General features: G+C 39.9%; 1 protein-coding gene across 3 annotated transcripts in view; it reads right to left on the reverse strand.

Moving 5' to 3' along the window:
* kmt2bb (lysine (K)-specific methyltransferase 2Bb) overlaps window positions 1-19,952 on the reverse strand; it is a 96,566-nt gene that overhangs the window by 43,009 nt on the left and 33,605 nt on the right. For all 3 annotated transcript variants that reach the window (XM_076281224.1, XM_076281223.1, XM_076281222.1), the window contains 7 exons: window positions 16,311-16,424; window positions 13,167-13,280; window positions 11,115-11,261; window positions 10,720-10,812; window positions 8,005-8,122; window positions 6,993-7,106; window positions 5,907-6,124 (listed from right to left, as the gene is read on the reverse strand). In XM_076281224.1, the coding sequence (XP_076137339.1) occupies window positions 5,907-6,124; window positions 6,993-7,106; window positions 8,005-8,122; window positions 10,720-10,812; window positions 11,115-11,261; window positions 13,167-13,280; window positions 16,311-16,424 (918 nt within the window). The remainder of the gene's footprint in view (window positions 1-5,906; window positions 6,125-6,992; window positions 7,107-8,004; window positions 8,123-10,719; window positions 10,813-11,114; window positions 11,262-13,166; window positions 13,281-16,310; window positions 16,425-19,952) is intronic.

Here is a 19,952-nt window from a genome sequence, read left to right on the forward strand (position 1 = left end):
ACGGCAGGGCATGCCCAATGAAAATAAATTAATGCAACGCAACACAACACAGACCCCGCTTCTCTCGCGTCAGTCACTGAAATGAACGCAACACAGAACCCGCTTCTCTCGTGGCAGTCACTGACAGTAGCCTAGAATAAATGCATGGGGAAAAACACTTCCCCATGACAAAGACATCGTAAAAAACACTGAAAGTTAATATTTTGTCACTAGCAACATACATCTGTCCTTTGTCAAATGTGTTACGTTCCAAGTAGCCTAGTGTGTAATTCGTCCTTTGTCGAAAGCAGTTGCATGTATAGCTCTGAACAAAACCGTTCAAGAGTTATTTAAGGGGGACGAATGAAACATCCTACAGCTTAAATTATGTAAACTTCCCACGACTTCAATATTTGACAACATATCATGAATGGTACTTCAAGTATGTGTTATTTTAGATAGATTGCTGCTGGGCTATATGTCTTGGTTCATGTCTGTTAACAACTCATTGCCGTCCTCGCGGTTGCATCCATCCGCCCTTCTATGAAATGAAAAAGACGTAGGCTACCTGCAAGCTGGCCTATGATTTCATTGCTGAGTTTGCGGCAAAAAGCAAGATGATGTTTTTTTTCTGAGTCAGGATATGGCGAGTCAATGTCATTTATATGTCCAATGGTAGCCTACAGACCAGTGTCCATAGTGCACAATGTATCAATAGTTTGAATGTCATGTGTGTTTCAACTCATTGACAAATAGCGTTCAGCATGATTCATGCCCAATTAATTCCCCCTGTTAAAGTGTTCGCCTTTGTAGTTTGGTTTCGTGATATCCTATGATAAACGGCTTATGGCCAAATATGTGACTCAGCTAATGTTATAGGCTATAAAATTTCCCCTCTTCAAGACAAGCTGGTGTAGCCTTTAGCCTACTATTAAAATGCACCGTCAATAGGCTATCGCATGATTTCATGCAAGAAAAGGGTGAAAAGGGCCTCGCACTTGTCAAGTTCGCACAGGGCCTCGCACCCACTTGCGATGGCCCTGCAGCTCCTCCTAAGATGGGGAAAAAAGTTAAAATACAGTATGTGATAAACCCGGAAAAAGTTGACAGGTAGGCTATGTTTCGGTCCCGGTGATTATTTATGAAATTGTGCAAACAACTAGCCTGGCGGGCCATCCTATATCATTGACATGTATAGTCTGGCATCGAACCATTCACCTCGCTTAATCCAAGGGGCGGGCAGAGAATTGTCTTTCAAACTGCCTAGGCATGCAATAGGCCAGCGCTACGACCATATCCGTATCCGGTCGGCAAAACGGCAAATACATCCTTCTTCGAAAGGAATGACTTAAGTGCATTGTGTTGCTCAACTTTCAAAGAAAAGCACAAGTCCAACTTCTCCAAAGTTGACGCCAACGCCGATTCAAACAACCGCTCTTCGTTCGCCATAGCCACCTTCCTTGTTCACCGTCGCAGGACTGTCGTTATTCTGTTAAGCCCGCCTTAAGACTCTCTAACAAAATAGAGCGCTGTGATTGGATGAGGTCCACGGCGTCAGCCAATCGAAATTCCTATGGTTCGATACTAGACATACAGGCTGAGCAAATTAATTTGCTGCCGCTAGGGTGCGTCTAGATTTCTAGGCTAGCAAACGACAGCCTTTTCAAGGCATTTTAAGAAAGGAGTGGTAGCATGCAAGCTCCCAAATTGACCCAGTAGCCTACAGAAGGCATCAATAAATTGAAGGGGAGGGTGCGTTTTTTCATAATCACTTTGGAGGGTCATAGAAAAATTTCTTGCTGGCGAGGGAGGGTCACGTCTTTTTTGACTAATGCTCCCAAAACTTCTCCGGTAGCCCCTTAAATAAATAACGATGCCTCCGGTAGCCCCTTAAATAAATAACGATACTGGATGCCTCAAATTTCCCTCGTGATGAATAAAGTTTCTATCTATCTATTAGGGGTGTCACGATTTTAAGTCGAAATCGATCAAAATTACATCTCAATCTCAAACTTCACCGTTTGGTGATAAATGAATGAATTAAAATGGAGAAGCAGTCTCCATCAGCTCATTTATCTTTCCTCCCTCACAATTCTAACTGTCTCTTTAGAACATAGTATGACATCCCATATTTAGCTATGCGTCCTGCTCAGATGGTTAAAATAACTTATGTTGTTACATGACTATAATGTGGGTATTTTTGGGTCGGATGTCAAATCAGATAATGATCAGTTACACTCAACTACACTGCAACTTGTAGGTATGAATAAATTGATCATAACTTCAGAAGAAAAATGACAAATTTATTCTGTTTTTTTCATTGAGTAGAAGACAAAATTGTGCTGCACTTAAACTTATACAATGAGTGTGTTGCACTTAAAAGTTTTATTTTATGTTTTATACCATTTTAAAGGGCTATTTCTCCTGTTTACAATGGTGGCTATATTTCTCTGCTATGTAGCATGGCCACAAAATAAGCATTTTTGTGCCACAAGGGTCATCAAGTATCTATCTATAAAGCAAGCAGCGTCTGTGTGTTTGTGTGTCTGTGGCACGCATATCTCGCTGACCGTTTGTCAGACTGACCTAAGATTTCGTATGTGGCTCGCGCGTGGCACAAAGGTGTGCACTCTCGATTTTGAAGATTTTTGAATGCATATTTCAAAATATGCTTATTTACGTAGGACATTTATCGCTGCACTGCACTGTTTCCAAGGGGACCAGTTTCAGGGGAGCTCCACCCCATGGAATGTGTACTGACAGTAGCTAGGTCCAGAGAACGGGCTCTGCTAGGTCACACTTTGATGATAGTCAGTCGCAATTTAAACGGATTACTCGGGAACCGCTTGTGGGTTAAGATGCAAGATGATTATCATGTCTGACCTCAACAATATAGACTCCCTGTATGCAGTTTGCTTGCATAAAATGATTACTTGCAACAACACGCCAACAAACACGGGTATGTAGTGACCACTCGAATAGCCCAGGCTACTTTGGACTTTCAAGAGACTTTGACTAAAACAACAATTCCGACTGCAAGGTCCCAAATTGAAACGAGCGATAGGCTAATGCCACATAGATAACGTTAGACAAGTTGCAGACTAAGAGGCCGTTTACACGACACGGTGGATTTTCTCTTAGCGCTTTCACACCTTTAACGACTCCAGCAAGAAAAAACCTCGCGTGTACACACAGAGGTGTAACCGGCTAAATGTGGTGTAGTGCATATGCCAGACCAGTCGATGGCGCCGCTGTGCAGAAGCTTCACGATAATTTCGCGTGAATCACGTAGAAGAAAACATTGTTGAAACAGTTCGTTAAGCCAGAGAATGTCTAACAAGTGCTCTGGTTAAGCAGTCGCATGAAATAAGGAGACTACAGACAATTCGGTTTTTAATTCAACTGTTAAACTAATAAAGTTCATTTTCAAGGTATGTGACTGCTATGTGAAATTTTGAAATGCTTAGCCTACGCATTGCATTAGGTCTGAGCACCACTGGAAAAAACACTAACATGCAGTAAGCTAATGTTAAGCTAAGTTATATCATAATTATCTCGGTTGATTACCACAGTGTTGAAACCGTGTGTTTAATCCTTCCCAGCTTCATCTGAGCCTGCTTTTGACATACAGTAGGCCTGGTACAATGAAGCAAAATTGGTACCCTACTGATTCTGTTGTCTAATTGATGGTTTTAACTGTGAATTGGATTAGGCTGCACCTGATTTTAAAAGGCAGAGCATTTTCACCGCAAAACTTGCACTGTATCATTTGCACTCTGCGTCTTATGTTCGCGTGCACATTAAATCCATTCCACTCACGTTATCAGAAGAACACAGTAGCCTAAAGTTTTATTTCGAACACTTACTTTGGTCTCACTCAGGGTAGGAATTTCACGGCGGCCACGTTTTTGCCCCTTGCGTTGGCCGTGATGTCCCTTTGAAAATCAGAGGTTTACAGGCCATGGTGCCCTTGGTGCCCTTCTTTCAATATTCTGCTTTGCATCCTACTAATAGCGAATTTTATTTAGCCTATGGCCTGTCAAAATAATCTTAGCATTCACAGCGCAAATTAATTTCTTTTACGCAGTGGATTAAGTGACAGCGCAAGAAAGAAAGTGTGTCTAAATTCACCTATTCTTCTCAGTTGAACTACTCACGAAGTAGCCTACTCATCACACAGACATCACACGTATCACATGAAAGAGCTTTTTCTCAGCTTTTAAACGATGTTAGCCGCGAATTGCTGTGGTGAACGGTTCGCGAGAAACGTAAATAATATAATTAAATGTAATCATAAATTCTACTGAAGGTTTTCGTCAATCTCCCTACCCATTCCTCTCGGTGCAATACTTCACGAACCTTTCGTTTAACACATGACAAACCATATATCATATATCAGAATAAACAGCAGACCTTACCGAACATAAAGGTGTAAAGCAGTCCCCTGTACAGTTAGCCGTTCCAGAGTAATCCACTTTTGAATTTGCAGTACATTTCGACATGCATGGATGTCTCCAAATTTGGGCTTTAAGTTTTACAATGTGTTTAAATTGTTCCACATGATTTCATAACGGGCCAAATACAAAATAAATGTTACAAATATCGCATATATATCGGTAAATCAGAGGACAGCTAAGAGTTTGTGAAAGTAGATCACAAAATGCTAAGCATGCATCTAGGCTATTTGAGTTTCTTAAAGCTGAACTGTGCTTAAATTGTTCAATACATGATTTCATAACAGGCCAAATATAAAATAAATGTTAAATATAGCCTAGATATCTGTAAATATTAGATGTTCAGATGATTTGCAGTTCTATATAATATGTCATGTTTCATGTTTTTGTAATGTTTCATACAGTGATGCAGGTCTACTGCAGTGAATAGGCTATACAACTTATTTTTTATCTTTGTGCCCTCCACCAAATATGCCCAACTGAAGGCCAAGTGGCCTTGCCCCCAGAATGGTGAAATTCCAAGCCTGGTCTCACTCATTGGATCCAAATAACAGTAATAGCAACCTCCAAGTCATGGTAGGGTAAGTTAAGCGATAAGCACATAGCCAATTAAACATGAAAAACTGAACGGGACACTTTTTGAAACTATTTCAGCTTGTGTAGGCCAGTGCTTTCAGAACATATTGAACACACTTTTAAAAAATACTGTGATAATACCGAAAACCGTGATAATTTTGGTCACTATAACCGTGAGGTTAAATTTTCATACCGTTACATCCCTAGGCGTAACCGTTAACAAAACCTCACCGGTTTCACAAAAACCGGCGTCGTGTGCACGGCCCCTGAGCGACGGCACTTATCACGCCATCAAACACGGGTATGTAGTGACCACTCAAAATAAAAGTATGTGCAAGCTTCGAATAGCATTAGGAAGTTATTCAGTAAGCTATACACATTTAGCCTTAACTCAAAACAGTTGTCATTATGTCATTCTGATCTGTAGAAATGTCACATGCAGCCATGCCTAAATTTATTAGAGGCCACATTAATTATAGGCTAATATATTATAATATTCAGTATTCATTATTGAATGCTTAGCTGGAAAGATGTTTCCCTATCATCTTATTTTTAAAGCAGGCATACCTGTGGGCATGTAATTGAGCTACGGGTTTTCTTCAGGAATGGCATGTTTGAACGGGCACTGCACTAGTGAACAACAAATTGAATGTTCCACTCAGGCTCTAAAGAGTTAATTTGTCTAGGTGACCTAGGTCTAGTTCACAGCCAAGGGAAAGGTGCCGGTGGAGGAGAAAATCAGAGTGTAAGATAGTCTTTAGAGCAAGTACGAAGTCTTTAGCTGTGTAGGCCTATTATAAAATGTATCAAAGCCGACATTTACAATTTTCACAGATGTTCTCAAAAGCGTAGGTTGAGTTCTTGACCATATTTTTTGCCATAATTGCATGTTCTTACCTGGCTGCATGTGACTAGGTGCTGACTGAGAGTGGAACTCAGCAGACAGGCCAAAACCTTTTCCACCCCAGCTCTGAGCTCCAGCTGAAGCAGTTCTCTCCATCCCACTCCTTCACCTCCTACTAGTGATGCTTCCATGCCAGACTGACGAGTGTTGCACGGCTGACAGGAGTATACCACACTTTCTGGCAGATTGGACAGGATCTCATAAAGGTCATCTAAAACAAAACAAATTGTTTTCCTGCAGCTCAGGAATGAACAGGTAAAATAAAGGTTGGCAAAAAAATATGTGGAAGTGCCATTCGCCCTATTAAGAGTTTATGCGTCATCAACATTTTTTTGGAACCAATATAAGGTAAAGGTACCTTACAAGGTAAAAAACTCTTTAGGGGGGCCTTTAAAGCAGCGGTTAATAATATTAACATACAGTATATCACAACCAAACAAACAAGTCAAGAGAACCACATACAACAAAATGGTATAACATATTCAACATTCTGCTGCACACATTAAAAGACCTAAGCTTCCTCAAGAAATGACCTGGGCAAGAATACTCCATATATAACCAGATTTTCTGATTTTTTTTCTGTAAGCACCAGACACCAGAGATTTGCAGTGTTACCTGTGGTAAGTGATTACAAATACATACAAAAAAGGTATTACACATACTGTATTTACATATGGTAAAAGGGTCAAGATTTAAAACTGACATTTTATTAATAAAACACCATATATCAATCAGTTCATTTTCTTGAATGCATAAAGGAGTCTGAACTATGTGTGTATCAAAAATTGCTTGTAGCCAGAATCGGTGTCATTAAAAACCAAAACACTTTTTTATGGAACATAAAAACCATTTATCAATTTTGACTTGAGACTAAAAATGTAAAAAAAAAAAAAAACTTTGCTTGGATAGTATTTTAAGTGCAGCAAAGAAAATAATAATACCAAAAAATCCACCATGGGCATTAATGGCTTCTTAAATCTTTAATACACCCTTTATTCCTTACTTTCAATTAATTCAAAGTTAACTGCTTGAAAGTACAATTTCCACAATATGTTTTTCAGTTAAAAATGTAAACTCACCTGTTAGGCCTTCACATTTCGCATGAACCCAGTGGTTGCAGGTAGCACACTGCATCATCTGGCTTTCATAGTCATTGTCCTCATAGCATTTAAAGCAAATTGTGCAGTAGTTACCTAAACCCATGGAAGATATCAAGCACACAAAGATTATGTTTTATGTCAGACTGCTACACTAAAGGCCATTCAAAACTATTTAAGAGAGAAATGTTCAATGATCAGCAAAAAGTTAATGTAATAAAAAATTAAATTTTCTATGCTCTTGCCAAGCCTATAAAGTTAAGAATCAATCTGAAGAGCATGATTCAACTGCAAATCTCACAGTTGAATAAATGTCTATGTGGCTATGGAACATGAATCATTCCATTCCCATTATTTGGGTTTCTGAATATCTGATGTTATGTAAAAATATATTTTTTTAATTTGTTAATTTATAATTTTCTGACTACTGGATTTATTATAAGCTTAACTGTAATGTCATGTAGGTCACTCCATCCATGGAGTAGACACACATGTCCCAAGAGTTTCTGTTCAGTGTGTGTTTACTGCAAAATTAGCATCTTATCTGATGTCATTGACCGGTTGTTGAGTTATTGCCCAAAAACTGCTTTGAGCCTACCCCACTTTAGAGAACGCTAGCGCAACGGGACACACCCATCTAGGGGTACAAACCCCAACCCATATTAGTTTATTATTTATTCATTAATTTGGTTGACACTTTTATCAAATGCCATTATATGTAAATTATTACAAGGACCAGTCCCCATAGAAAAACCCTTAAAGGGTTAAATGCCATGCTCAAAGTCACAGTGGTGACAGTCAGGAATTGAATCCACAACTTTTTGGGCTACTGCACCCTCTAGCTCCTCAGCCACTATGCAACCTCGACCCAATACCATATCAGCCATGTGGGGTTAGAAGCATGCCAAGTTTCATGTGTATTGATTAAGTAGGTGATATTGTTGACCATGTAGCAGAAGAAGAATAAATAAATAAAAACTGCATATGATCTTACCCTGGGCATTGAGTTTTGTGCAGTCAGGGCAAAGACCTTTGTCATGATTCCACTCGGTGTCCCAACTCTTCCCTGGGGTCACGCCACAGCTCCTACATCTAATACAGCTCATGCACACCTGACAAATAGAGAAATAGTGCCTACAATCACCTACATTGTTCCTAGCATGAACTGTCTGTTGTTCATAGGACACTGAATCCACTCATTTCATGCAGAATATTCAGGATATTTCAAACAGTTTAACAACATTTGACATGAAAGACTAGAGCTACAATTATAAACCCTGAACTATAATGGTAGAGATAGATAATCACACATTTATGAACGATAAATAGATATAAGGGGAACGTGTTAGCGTTCACAAGCTATGTCTCTGCTTCAACTAGGGCTGGGTGATCTAGGCAGAAAATGTAATCTTTTTTTTCTTAGTGTTGTAGACAATTCTAAAAGGTACACTAAGCAATATTTTCACCTTTACGAAGCCAATTTAATGGTAAACAAACTTGTAATAGGCAAATCTTTCACCTAGCACAGCTATACAGCATAGGCGTAGCGAGTCCCTACTGAGATAACCAGCCATGCAACTTCCAAGAACGGCTGCCTGACAAATTTCATGAGAATCATGAAACATTACCTTGTCAGTAGATATAGCTCTTTAGAGGCCTGTTAATCCTTCACCTCTACAACAAAAGCATTTTCATTGTGCACAGAGGGGATACGTTGTGAGAAGTTTGCTATAATAGCAGAGTAAAATATAAATATATCACAACTCTAGAGGGAGCTCTACAGCCGCCAAAAATACCTAAACCTGCATAGTGTACCTTTAATTTAAATCGATTTTTTTTTTCTCTCTACCTTTTTTTAAAATTATATTTTTGGGGCTTTTTGCCTTTATTTGGACAGGACAGTGGAGAGTGACAGGAAGCAAGTGGGAGAGAGAGAGACGGGGTGGGATCGGGACATGACCGCAGGTTGGATTCGAACCTGGGTCCCCGTGGGCACTTGCACCTGTATATTGTACGGGCGCTGTAAACTGCTGCGCCACAGCGCCCCCTCTCTACCTGAACAAAAGATAAAACATGACTTGTAGGACTACATCATTCATAGAATGAGATCTGATTTTAAATGATAGGGAGAATCAGGATGACATGCACATGTCTGGGAGGGCATATTAATCTATGGTTTACTAGAGACACAATATTAAAAACAGGTCATCACTGCCTGACGCAGTACTAGTTTAATGTTTGGTGACTAATGCAACAGAAATAAACTTTAACACGATTTATGTTTCATAGGTAAGACCTATTCAGAGCCTACACTGCCTAAGCAAAAGACCTGGACTACGTATTGATTTGATAAATTCCATTTAAAAAATACACTGGAATTTATCAAGCCAATACGATATGTCGTCCAGCCCTAACTTCAGCCAGTACAGAGCTAGTGAGCGGAGCGCGAGCAAGCGAGGAGCGGAGCTAATTTAGTTGTAGCGCGGGGCACTTTTTAATTTAGAGGTCGGAGTGGCCGCTCTGTTCTGCTCCAATTTCGCTCCGATACCGCTCACACCATGAGTCTGAAGCATGTCCAAATCCACCCAGAATTCATGTCTTCCCAATAAAACCGAGACAGTTAAATTTCAAAGATTGGCGATTGTAAGTGTGTTGATGGGGATGGAGTTCGCTAAATATTTTAGATAGGAAACTGATAAGTCATGCAAGTGTACTATTCCTACAAAACAACTAGATACTAACAATGTAGCGCAAGAACAACCATGTGGTGACACTGTTTCAGTGAGTAAAGATTCATTTTGGAATCTAAGAAGACACATTTCGCGGAAACAAGAGTGTGTGCTATGGAGAGCAAAGAAAAACGTGATCAATTTGAATATGCTTCTTATCAAGTAGAAGGCTAAAACTTGGATGCTAAGACTATATTCTTTAGGCAATTAATCCCACTGATCCCTTTAGTTTTAGGCTTATGTGTATTGATGTTGCCGAGCGTGTTCGTTGTTGCACTATCGGTGTTGCACTATCTTTTAAAATAAATGTTCTATGAGTGACATATACTCTTAGTTCTTTGGGATTTATTTTTTCTGATTAAAGCTGCAGTTGGCAAGATTTTTTTTTGATCATATTCACTGAAACCAACACTATGTTCCGACCAAACAACATAAATCAGCTGGTTTTAGAAAAAACCCCTGCACTTCTACCTCCACCTAGAGCATGTTATTTGTTTTACAAAAACCCACAGCTCCCGGTTCTTCTGGTCCAATCAGAGCAGGGCTGTGTGAAATCTGACTGTCAATCACAGTCTGGTGCAGTCTGGTGCGCACTGACGAGCACAAACTCGATGAGAGGGTGCTCGGTGGTAGTGGGGGAGGAGCATGAGAGTTGTAAACATTCAAAATTTTGGCTAAGTCCCCTCAATCTGTCAGACTTGCCAACTGTAGCTTTAATGTGACAATTCGGCTTGTAGATTATTTCTCCCTCTTTTAAATTGGAGCGAGCGTGGAGTGATTTCACTGGAGCGGGAGGATTTTTAAGTGGAGCGGGGTGCGAAATTGAGCGTAGCGGAGCGGCCTGAAGCAAATTTTAGCGGAAGAGCGGCTGAGTGAACAGCCATCTGAGCGAGAAGCGGGATAATCACACCGCTCAGCTCCGCTCACTAACTCTGAGCCAGTATACATGTTGTTGCGAGATGAGGTTTTCAGTATCTTACCCATGTTTTCTTGCGTTTGTTGGGTTTGGGGTAGTTGGGCCCCAGGCAGGAGGGGTGATAGCTGTTCTGACACCGTTCACACTCCAGCAGAGGCTGTGGAATATTTACACTAATCAATAAAGTCTAAATAAAATTTAATTTCATAGAACTTTGAGGGCACACCCCAAATTCAGCTTGTACAAAGTTAAGGAATGACATAAAGGGATAATTATGTGTCAATTCATCAAGTGCTTCTTACATTACGGACAGAAAGGCTGAAAAAAATCCATAAACTGATGACACAGAATGAGGAAATATCGGACATATTGCTACTCATGTTACCTATCCAAGTGAACTTAAATAGTTAGTCAGTCAGGAGCAGTGAGAACAAAATTGCATACATATTATGCTAGTACCTTTGAAGGTTTGCTTTTATGTCCACAAACATGGCAGAACCTACACCGTCGACAACACCAATTTTCTTTATTTTCCTCAGAGGGGCGTTCCGTGGGATCAAGGCAGAAGTGATGAAACGGTTCACAGCACATTTGGCAGTACAGCATCTGTATAGCAGTCAGAGTCAAAGCGGTCAAAGTGTTAATTGACGTGAATGAACAACAAAATACTTTCACACCGGTGAGTTCAGAGTAGCAAGAGGGGCTTCGATTTTGATCAGTTGATCAGTTTAAACTGGCTGCAGCCTAAGTTAGAGGAGTGTTGACGCCACAGTTCAACGTGTGTGTTTTTGCATCTTGCTGGACGTGACATTGAGGGTGTGGCTACATCGTCGATTTTACCTTAGAGTTCGAAGTTCGAGATTGAGATGTAATTTCGATCGATTTCGACTTCAAACTTCGAAATTGTGACACTCCTATTTATTACAGTAATTTAACTATGTTTAAACATGTTTAACTATGTTAACTATGTATCGGATCGGTACCGGGTATCGACCGTTACACAAAGCCCAGGCATCGGTATCGAGACTGAAAAAGTCTGATCGGTGCATCCCTACTACATACTTATGGTAATAAAGATTGACTTGAGTAATTTCAAATATTTGCTTGGAAATACATAATATATATATAGGAGAGAAAAAAACAAAAAAATGGACAATGACTGGAGTTGCCTACAGCTAATGTACACAGAACCTCCCAAACACTACCATTGCATAAAACGTATGTACTTTAACATACCGTAAAACTCCAAATAATAGCCCGGGCTTTTATTTTCCCAAATTGCCAAACTGCACCGGCTAGTATTAGAGACAAGCGTCTATATGAGACAGGCCTTTAATTCCCTTTACACAAAACTTTTCCTCTGCAAAGATGGAAAATATTATCGAATTAATTATTTCAAACACACTGAATGTCTACCCATATGACTAGGTTATCCGATGACAATTATGGATCATCATTCATTTAGTGTTGAGATGTTGTTCATTGAGTGAGATAAGATCCAAATAGCGGGAATAGCCAGAACAGATGAAACACATTTTAATCAAACATAATTTCCAAATAGATCGTATCACACTGAAAGCTCATATTTTGTCACTAGCAACCTAGCCTATATCTGCTGTCAAATACAGTTGCATTATCAGCACTGACCAAAACCGTTCAGGAATTATTTATGCAAAAGTGGAACTTGCGTAATGTTTCATTGTCCCTCCTTTTCGGCATGAATGAAACAGCATGAGAAAGCATGAACCATATAATTTCTCCCGTATTTTATTTGGCAAATTTGACAAGTCAGCTTACATTTCAAATCATAGCCTACTTCATTCTCTTTATCGCCATGGCGGTACGCATTTAGAAGAATAACATTCGCGAACCCTTTTCTTTTGTTGCCAGCATAAAAACAAGCTTACCATCGGCCTGTCCGCAAATTTGAAACTAACGGGATGAATTGAACGGTGACGAAGTCGGGCATATAGGCATAGTTCATATTGAAAAAAGTTAAACAATTTGGAACTCTAGCTTTTCCCCACCGCAGTCTTTAAATGCCATCTAATTATAATGTGCGCACTGCGCAGTCTGCACCATACTGGCTTAAGCCCAATTCACACTAAAGATATGGGACGAGATGAGCTGCAACATTCTATAAACCAGCAACTTGATGCAACATTCTAAAACCTTGCAACTGTGACTAGACATGGTGAATGCTTTGCGACGGCGTGCAACATCTATTCACACCGCTGCAACTCCTTTCTGCAACGGTTTCGTCTCATCGCGAATCTTTGGTGTGAATTGGGCTTTAAACAGACAGGGTTTAGAAGATTAAATACAACCCAAAACTAAAAAACAGACCAGGCCTTTAACCCAAACCTGTAGCCATACCAGGCGTTTAAAAGAGACAGGCGTCTATTTGGGACTCGGCTATTATTTGAAGTTTTATGGTATGCCAGATCTAAACTAACAAGAATGCCAATAATCAGTCTTGGTTATTAGGCTATAAAATAAGTGCACACTCACCTCATGATGGCCTTTACTGGCACACAAAAGACACACATAGTCTGGCATCAGAGGTACAGATGTCAAAATGCTCAGGCCTCCCATCTGCCACACATTCTCAAGGGTACAGTCCTCCTGAGAGAAGTGAGAAAACAGAAAAATAAATAGCACATTAAGGACAAGAACTAAATGAGAAAGATCCTATAATGCAAGCATATAACCACAAGCATTAGGAAAGTATCGAAAATTAACATACTGCTTATATCTTGGGTACTCTAGATTCTGCCTTTTTGGTGATTGCTAAGCTCTGACATTTTTTGAAAACAAAAGCAACTTAAAAACAATGTTTCCAAAGTCCCATGTAGTTTTATCTGGCTAAAATTTGCCAACAACATGTCAGTTGTATGTAGGGTTGGGTATCGTTTGGGTTTTATCCGATACCGGTGCTAAATCGATACTTTTAAAACGGTGCCGGTGCCGAAACGGTGCCTGAACCGGTACTTTGTTTTTAAAATGTTTTAAATTAAAATAGTCTAAAGCATGAATTGCTTTTTTTTTATTGATAAGACAAATTTGAACATGAAATTGAACTGTTATATTCAATTTACTATCAATATCTCATTGCTCCTACGAATAATACATTTAAATGTTAAAACAGCTTGCCATGCATGCACACACAATGGTGAGCTCTGCTTTCAAGTTTACCCAGTGTAGGCGGTTTGCCATAATGCATGTTAAAACCGCTTGCCATAAAACTGCCAGGTCATGGACAACGGCATTTGCAAGCTAATCTAACAGGGACTCTATTTTCCAGTTAATTCAGTGTGTTCCCAAATGCTTCAAGAAATTTCATGTCTTAACCCATAACACGCAGTAGTTTTGAACATGTCGGTGTTGAAGTGTTTAGATTCCCAGCGCTAGCCTAGTAGGCATTTTAACAGCAACTATGGATGCGCTAACACCAGTCAGCTGAGTTTAATTAGCGATAACGTACGGAGATTGTTTCGTAGCCTCTTTGACAGCTCAGTGACATCAGGTATGTAACCTACATATTTATGTTTTTGCCAGCTAACTTTTAACATGATCTTCATATTCATTGTGATGCTATATGGGCCTCATGCACATGAAAGATTAATATCATGCCATTATGTTGTTTAACACACCGTGAAATAAAGTTTTCACCTTACAACTTTGCTGATAACATGTCAAAAAAATGTCAGTTAGCGCATTAGCAGGGATATTGTGTAATGTATAGGCTAGCCTACTGATGTTGTTTCATAACCTTTTGCTTGTGTGTAGTTAGGCCCACTGCTAGATTTTGACAGGCGCTCGCGATATCACTTTAAAGTAAGCTACTTTGGGCTCACGCAAGCTGTCAAACACGCCTATGGTGCACCCCTCTGGTTTATACATCCAGTGTTTATCATATGTTAGCTAACTGTATCTGGATGTGTTGCTATCAGAGCAAGACGTTAGAGATGGCGCATGACATGCAGTGAGCCTCGTATAAAAAAAAAAAAAAAAAAAAATTAAGCACCGAAATGAGGCACCGAAATCCACGTTGTTATTCGATGCAGTTACTACCGTTTGTGTCGGCACCGGTGCCATATTAGAACCGTGTTTCGGTGCCCAACCCTAGTTGTATGTATGCCATATTTGAAGAAAACCTGCCCTCTTTTTCCCAAGAAAAAAAAAATGTAGCAGATTAACATATAAATACATCGCTACTCTAGAGGGAGATTTACAGTTTGTGTATGTAAATGAGTGTGTGCATGTGTGTGTTTGCTTTTGTGCATATGTGTGCTTTTGTGTGTGTGTGTGTGTGTGTGTGTGTGTGTGTGTGTGTGTGTGCGCGGATGTGTACATGTGGTTATGTGCGTGCCTGCCTGCATGTGTGCATGTTTGTGTGTCATTGTGTGTGTGTGTGTGTTTATGTGTGTGTGTGTGTGGGGACTAAACACTTATTTTCCGTTAAAGTCTAGTGGGGCTGCTACATGCCCACCTAGTTTCATGTTCCTCTGTGTTTCGGTGACTTTCTGGTTTGATGCTCATTGAGCTCAATGCTAATCAAACCAGCTAATAGGCTAACTGAAATAACACCATGCCAATCTCTAGGTATGGTGAAGGGTATGTGATGGTGAAGGGTATGTGATAATTCCAAAGGCCAAGGTAACTTTATCAGGATGCACAGTATTCTGGATCCATGAAATAACTGGCCTTTAAAAATAAAAATCTGCCTGTCTCTATGGGAATTTAACATAGGGGTGGCAATACTTATGACCCCTGTATTTTAAGGAAGAACATTTATTTATTTATGATACATTATTCATTCACTAAGAAAATTGGTGTCCTTAAAGGTTAGATATTTCCTCAAGGCATTAAGATCAATTTCCAAAAGATGATTTTATATTCCTCTTTTCAGTCAACTTTAGCATGGGTGCCAACACTTTTGGCCATCACTGTATACACCCCCCCCCCCCCCACACACACACAAAAAAAACATTTGAGGTATGTATCAAACGTTACGTGGGTCAAATATTGTGATACAAACCGATTATTGTGTATCGTTACAGCTCTAGTAACGCATTAATTGCAAGGACGCAAGATTTTTTTTCATTTTACACCGTCACTTCTTCTGTTATCAACTATCCCCTTTGGCTGCTACTGTTTTCATCCTTTGATGCACCGTTTCTTGTCCTCAAACTACTAGACACTTCCTAGCCTTTTGCCTTGTCCTCCTCCATTAGTCATGGAGAAAATAAACACCAACGCAGTTCTGAATTCCCAGTTGGCTGAATAGCACTTTAAAGCGTTGAGGACACTGGCGCAGATATGAATGCGGCGCACTCCGTTTTCGACATTCAATTACATTGTTTTTACAACATTGTTTTAACAGTGTTTACACTGTTACACATGACCTGAACATAGTTCAGTGTAAGAAGAAAATGAGGATAAGGACGAGGATATTTAATTTTTTTCATGCACTTCATTGAAATGTGCTAGACCTAGGCTACATATCGCACATGCACTTGTGCATATTTCTCAATATGAAAGGCAAAGAAAATGAATATAGGAAATGCAAAATGTTAGTAATGGACTTAAAAAGGTTAATGTTTGTGCATGAAAAAAAGGATAACCAACAACTGAAAGGACTGCAGCATTTACCTTGAAGTCAACTCTGATCTTATGTGTGGGTTCAGATGAGGGCTCCCTCTCGAACTGAGCAAAGCCATTTGCAAGAGCTGCCAGTACACTGGGGGGTGTCTGTTCCAGGGGGCTCTGCAGAAGTGGGAATGTGGACAAGCATGAAATCAATAGTACATATTTCAGTCATAAGGCTAGTCCAAAATGACAAAATGCAACCAACTGCATACATCGTTTAACAAGGCCTGCCAAGAGTAGTGATGCACCGATATATCGGCAGGCTATCGGTATCGGTAATATGGCCCTTTTTGCTCCCATCGGCCATCTGTGAAACGGCCGATATTCTATAGTGGCTGATATTCTCAAATATGCTGGCCACAACTAAATCGCTGATAAGCGTCGCCAACCTATTCTAAAGGCTCTGGTATGGTCGTGAGTCACATTTGCGCGTGTCCAAGACGTGCGTCATTTTTGCCGTGGACGTGAAGCATACTCCAACTTCTGCTGTCCTGAATGCGCGTTACATCTTTAAGGTTAGCGCCTGCGCACTACGGATTAACTGTGATACTCTGCCCCACCAACTGGGGGCGGTACGTCGAGCCTGAAAGTAGGACACCAAAGAAGCCTGAAATGCCTGAAGAAAAGAAGAACGTGGGATGTGCGAGCACTGAACGAAGGAAGAGCTGATGAAGGAAAAAGCACGAGTACGTTCGCCTGTCTGCTGTGAAGTTTGATAAGCTGGCCCATCGCATCGCTCCATTTATCATCCACCAGAACACACACAGCACACCTGTTGGTATAGCTGAGAGACTAGCTTAGACTACTTGCTTATTAGGCTACTTAGCCCATAGCTAAGTGACTCAGTGCTGCGAGGGCAGCAATATTGGTGCGATACAAAGTAAAGACATTTTTCTAAACACAGCATGGTTCCCTTTATTATTATAATCACTATTGATAACGCATTATATACGGAACAGGCGAGAATGCATCTCGATCAGCAAGTGTTACTGGGTTTCGCCTGAGCGTTGTAGATAGATACCTTTATATGGCTCTGGGTTTCGCGATTTGATTTCAGCATTGTTCAGTAATAGGTGCTAGGCTACGCTCATTTTTAAAAGATGCATTTAATCCAAAGTCATGTCAGCTCTCTATGCAGGGAGTAGGGCTGTCACTTTTTATTCAAACATGACGTGAAATATCCGTAGTCGAACTATAAATAAACTATTCGGTTTTTAGTGCTGTGTAGCGCATTTCTACAGTCTACGATTAGTTTTATTTTATCGTTTGCCATCTCATTCAGTGCTATATGATCCAGAGCTCATGACCAAATTAAGCCAATATAATAGCCAGTAGCCACAATGAGCCCATGCAGCCACCCTGTTTCGACAATCAAAGGTGACGGACAGAACGGCCAGCAGACAGATAATTACGTCCCCAACTCATCTAAAATGTGGTGTCTTGAAATACTTTGGGTTCTACACCATAGATGGTAAAGTGACCGTTAAATATAATGTTAAAGAATGTATCTGTGGATTGTGGCTTTAATCGGTCGAAGTTGACTCCATGTCGTGGTGTCTCACGTAACTCAAAGCCAGGCAAGCTGAGGACAGGCGCTCTCTCTGCTCCATCGTCGTTATGGTAACCAAACAAGTCTTCTTCTGTCTAGGTTTGTTTCTAGGTTTAAGTGTTGTTCTTCTATGTGGTCCACCTACTGGAGGGGAGTGTTTACAGCAGTTCCGTTTCACACATGCGCAGTCTACGCGTCACTTTGACGCGCGGTCTTAAATTTCGGTCGACTCAAAGACGCGACGCATGCTGTAAAAATGACGCAATTCTCGTCACACGCTCACCAGTGCCGCGTGCGCGGGACGCAGACGCGGGAGCGTACCATAGGCTTAAGAGTGCAGATCTGAAAACTTTCCATAGGGAGTGCAAGATCAAAGTTCTTCTCTCTCCAGGACCTAAATTTCACTGCGGGATTGCGGGTATTGCGCATTATTTGTTCAAGTGCCGCAACTCTAGCCATCATAATACGAGAAATTCCTGCATACACTTTATAGCCTGTCTGATGACGTTAATAATCATGAAGTGGCGTGAATGCGGGGCTATTGACCAGATGGATCAACTACCGAGTTGAATCTAACATAGCACACACAGAGAGAGAACCACTTTGCGCTTATGCAAATAGGCTACGCAACCATGACAAACTTTTACAACTGGAGAGAGATCCTTGCTAACATTGCAAGACACTTATCTCTTCTATGATCCCAGAAAGATTTTCTCTGACTTGTTAGTTTTTTAAACAATTATTTCTATCTAATGACATAGAAAACATAATGAATTGCATCCACATATCCTTATGCACTATGCACAACTTTTTAATTCACAAGTCCACAACCGTGAGACTGAAGGCTAATTACTCAGGTATTTCTCAAAGTGACAGGCACTCTACACATCACCAATGTGCACTCAATCAGACCTACACACCACATTAAAGATATTCCTAAGTGTAATAGTTTAAAAATGAATATGAAGTATTCAAATTACTAAATATGTTTAGCTACAAGTAATTATGCAGATTATAAAATACCATACATTATTAACTAAATACACTTCATATGAATTTCAAAATATATGAAATAGAAACATGACACAAGCCATCATTTTCTGTGTGTGTTTGTATATGTGTGTGGAGAGAGTCAAGCAGAATCTAGGATGGCCATTGGTGTGAATGATCACACTACAATATATTCAATATTACTAATGATGCTGCCGCCCCCCCCCCCCCCCCTCCCAAATTGTGTAAATCCCCCCCTACATGAAGAACGTAAGGGGGGAATTTCCCCCATTTTGAAAAATGAATTAAGCCCTGCTCTCTCTTTCTCTAATTTTCTTGATGAAAAAAATTGAAATGTACTTTGAATACTTTTTTGCCAGCAAAGGTGTATCATAATTTTTTTAAATACCGGTATCGGCCCAGAATTTCAATATCGGTGCATATTGCAGGTTGATTCAAGATAAATTGAAGACCTTTTAAGATCTATTCAAAATAATCAATCAATTCCAGAAGTCCAAGATTTCTTTTAAACCAGAAGTATCAGTTATTTTAGCGCACAAGTATGCTTTTCAAGTTAAGTCAATAACCTTAATGGCTTTATTGGAAATGTGTTTGCTTGTTCTGAGCAGAATCTTAGTTAAAATATTGAACAATAGCATGCTAATTCCTTGTTGATTCTACAGTAATTAAATGATTTTAAAGGCTTAATTTGAAGAAAGAAATGAATTGCAATTAATCACAGCAAAGTTGTGATTAATTCATTCGATTTTTAACCATTTATATATATATATAGTATAAGTATACTCTTTTGATCGCGTGAGGGAAATTCTACGCATCTCTGGTCTCTGCATTTATCCCAATCCGTGAATTAGTGAAACACACACAGCACACAGTGTACACACAGTGAGGTGAAGCAAATCCATTTGACAGCCCTAAAGTAAACATAATTTAAAGTGAGCCTAATAACTTCTCTCCAATCATTGTCAACGCACGATACTGTATTTTTTAAAGTATAAGTATATAAGTATACTCTTTTGATCCCGTGAGGGAAATTTTGTCTCTGCATTTAGCCCAATCCATGAATTAGTGAAACACACTCAGCACAC

Source organism: Alosa pseudoharengus, unplaced genomic scaffold (genome assembly GCF_046254945.1).
Source record: "Alosa pseudoharengus isolate Yale_2024_CS ecotype anadromous, Long Island Sound unplaced genomic scaffold, YU_APseudo_1.1 YU_APseudo_1.1_scf_12, whole genome shotgun sequence".
Taxonomy (NCBI): domain Eukaryota; kingdom Metazoa; phylum Chordata; class Actinopteri; order Clupeiformes; family Clupeidae; genus Alosa; species Alosa pseudoharengus.